Source organism: Arachis hypogaea, chromosome 19 (assembly GCF_003086295.3).
Source record: "Arachis hypogaea cultivar Tifrunner chromosome 19, arahy.Tifrunner.gnm2.J5K5, whole genome shotgun sequence".
Lineage (NCBI taxonomy): Eukaryota > Viridiplantae > Streptophyta > Magnoliopsida > Fabales > Fabaceae > Arachis > Arachis hypogaea.
The window spans coordinates 126,677,215-126,679,890 of NC_092054.1; the positions used below are offsets into that span (position 1 = coordinate 126,677,215).

General features: G+C 44.5%; 1 protein-coding gene across 1 annotated transcript; it reads left to right on the forward strand.

The window, feature by feature from the left end:
* Positions 1–906: 906 nt before the first annotated feature.
* LOC112778712 (uncharacterized) lies at positions 907–1,713 on the forward strand. The gene has a single exon (XM_025823006.1). It carries the CDS (start codon positions 907–909, stop codon positions 1,711–1,713), a length of 807 nt encoding a protein of 268 aa, XP_025678791.1.
* Positions 1,714–2,676: the final 963 nt, after the last annotated feature.

A 2,676-nucleotide genomic window follows, 5' to 3' on the forward strand; every position in this document is an offset into this window, starting at 1 on the left:
GCTAGTAGACAAGTTCTTCAACCAATACTTTCCAAAGAAGCTAACCCAGCTCAGGCTAGACATTCAAGACTTCAGACAAAAAGAGAATGAGTCTCTTCATGATACTTGGGGGAGGTACAGAATGATGCTACAAAGATGCCCCAAGGAAATGTTTTTAGAATGGGTAAAACTGGACATTTTTTATTACGGACTCTTAGACAGGGCTAAGATGTCCCTAGATCATTCTGCAGGAGGTTCAATCCACAAGAGAAAGACAATCAAAGAAGCTCAAGAAATCATTAAGACAATCGCCAGCAACCAGCATCTATACTCATCTGGTGAGACTGCAATGAACAGAGAGGTCAAGGCAGTGTACATTAAATCAGACCCTCCAAAACAGAGTGAATCATTGACCCAGTAGCTATACTCCCTCACACAACAATTGCTAAGTTTGTAAGAGGTGTTGCAAGAAACCCATTCCCCCATTAGGAATATAGAGGCACGATTGAACCAGGATAAACAACACTTGTCCAAACGGATAAAAGAAGAGTGCCAAGCCATCCAATTAAGGAGTGAAAGGACACTGAATACCCAATCTCAGAACAGTAAAAAGCAGGGGAAAGAGAAAACGTCAGAAGGTGGCAACACAGCCTCCCAAGACACTACAAAGGGCGCTGAACGCCCAGAGGGGGAGAACCCTGGCATTCAATGCCCAGCAGGGGTCAACAAAGGCGTCCAATGCCCAGAAGGGGGCAGTGCTGGGTTCAATGCCAGGAAAGGGCCAGCATGGGCGTTGAACGCCCAGATGGGGGAGGCTAGGCATGTGCAAGTTCAGGGAACACCCCTCCTAGGCAAGCTGGTAATCCTCCCTCAGGCACCATAGACACTCAACCTGTACCACTCAAAACACTTGAGTATAGGACCAAGATGCCATTCCCTCAGAAACTCCGGGAATTAGAAAAGGATAAACAATTTGCCTGGTTTGCAGATTGCCTCAAGACACTGGAGATTAAGATTCCTTTTGCAGAAGTCCTTGAAAAAATACCCTCCTATGCAAAGTTTATGAAGGACATATTAAGCCACAAGAAGGACTGGAGGGAAGTAGAGACAGTCTTCCTTACTGAAGAGTGCAATGTAGTCATCCAGAGGAACCTACCAGAAAAGCTTCAGGACCCTGGAAGCTTCATGATACCTTGCAGCCTTGGAGACACCTGCATAAGGAAGGCTCTATGTGATCTTAGGGCAAACATCAACTTAATACCTTCCTCACTATTAAAGAAACTTTGTCTAATCCGAGAAGTTAAGCCCACTCGTATATGCCTGCAGTTGGCTGACGGTTCGGCCAAGATTCCATTAGGAGTGATTGAAGACATGATTGTGAAAGTTCGACCATTTGCATTCCCTACATATTTCATAGTCCTGGAAATTGAAGAACACAAGGATGTGTCCATTATTCTAGATAGGCCTTTTCTGGCAACAGGAAGAACTCTCATTTATGTGAAAAAAGGGAAAGTGACCTTGAGAGTCAATGAGGACGAGTTCATACTGAATGTCACCAAGGCCATGCAATACCCTGATACCCCAGAGGAATGCATGAGGATTGATATCATCGATTCCCTGATGGAAGAGGTACATACAGTTGAGAGCCTCGAGGAGGAGCTGAATAATATCCTTGAAGATACCAGCCCAGAGAGAGGCATCAGAAGAGTAGGAGGAGACCTTAGAAGCCCCTAAAGCGGAGGATGGACCTCCCAAACACGAGCCCAAGCCAGTTCCATCATCCTTGAAATATGTGTTTCTAGGAGAAGGAGACACTTACCCTATGATCATAAGCTCTTCCTTGAAGCCACAAGAGGAAGAAGCACTGATTCAGGTGCTGAAGACACACAAAACAGCTCCCGACTGGACCATAAGTGACTTAAAGGGAATAGTCTAACCAGATGCATGCACAAGATCAGGCTCGAAGATGATGCCAAACCAGTGGTGCAACCACAAAGGCGACTGAATCCGGCAATGAAGGAAGTAGTGCAGAAAGAAGTTACTAAATTGTGGGAGGTAGGGATTATCTATCCCATCTTAGATAGCCCTTGGGTGAGTCCTGTCCAAGTTGTACCCAAGAAAGGAGGAATGGCAGTGATCCACAATGAGAAGAATGAACTGATTCCCATGAGAACAGTTACAGGGTGGCGTATGTGTATTGATTATAAGAGACTCAACAACACCATAAGATAGGATCATTTCCCCTACCATTCATAGACCAAATGCTGGAAAGACTAGATGGACATGCATTCTACTACTTTCTGGATGGCTATTCAGGCTATAATCAGATTGCAGTAGATCCTCAAGATCAGGAGAAGACAATATTCACATGCCCATATGGCGTGTTTGCTTACAGAAGAATGCCATTCGGCTTCTGTAATGCACCTGCCACCTTCCAAAGGTGTATGCTCTCCATTTTTTCTGACATGGTTGAGAAATTTCTTGAGGTATTAATGGATGACTTCTCTGTCCTCGATGATTCATTTGATTTATGCCTTAACCATCTCGTTTTAGTTCTGAAATGATGCCAAGAAACGAACCTAGTTTTAAACTGGGAAAAATGCCACTTCATGGTGACTGAAGGAATTGTTCTTAGACATCGAATTTCGAACAAGGGCATTGAGGTTGACAGGCCAAGGTGGAAGTCATTGAACGGTT

What these genes read in the sequence shown, in the direction of transcription:
- LOC112778712 (XM_025823006.1), top strand. Translation starts at nt 907, where the DNA reads ATGCCATTCCCTCAGAAACTCCGGGAATTAGAAAAGGATAAACAATTT.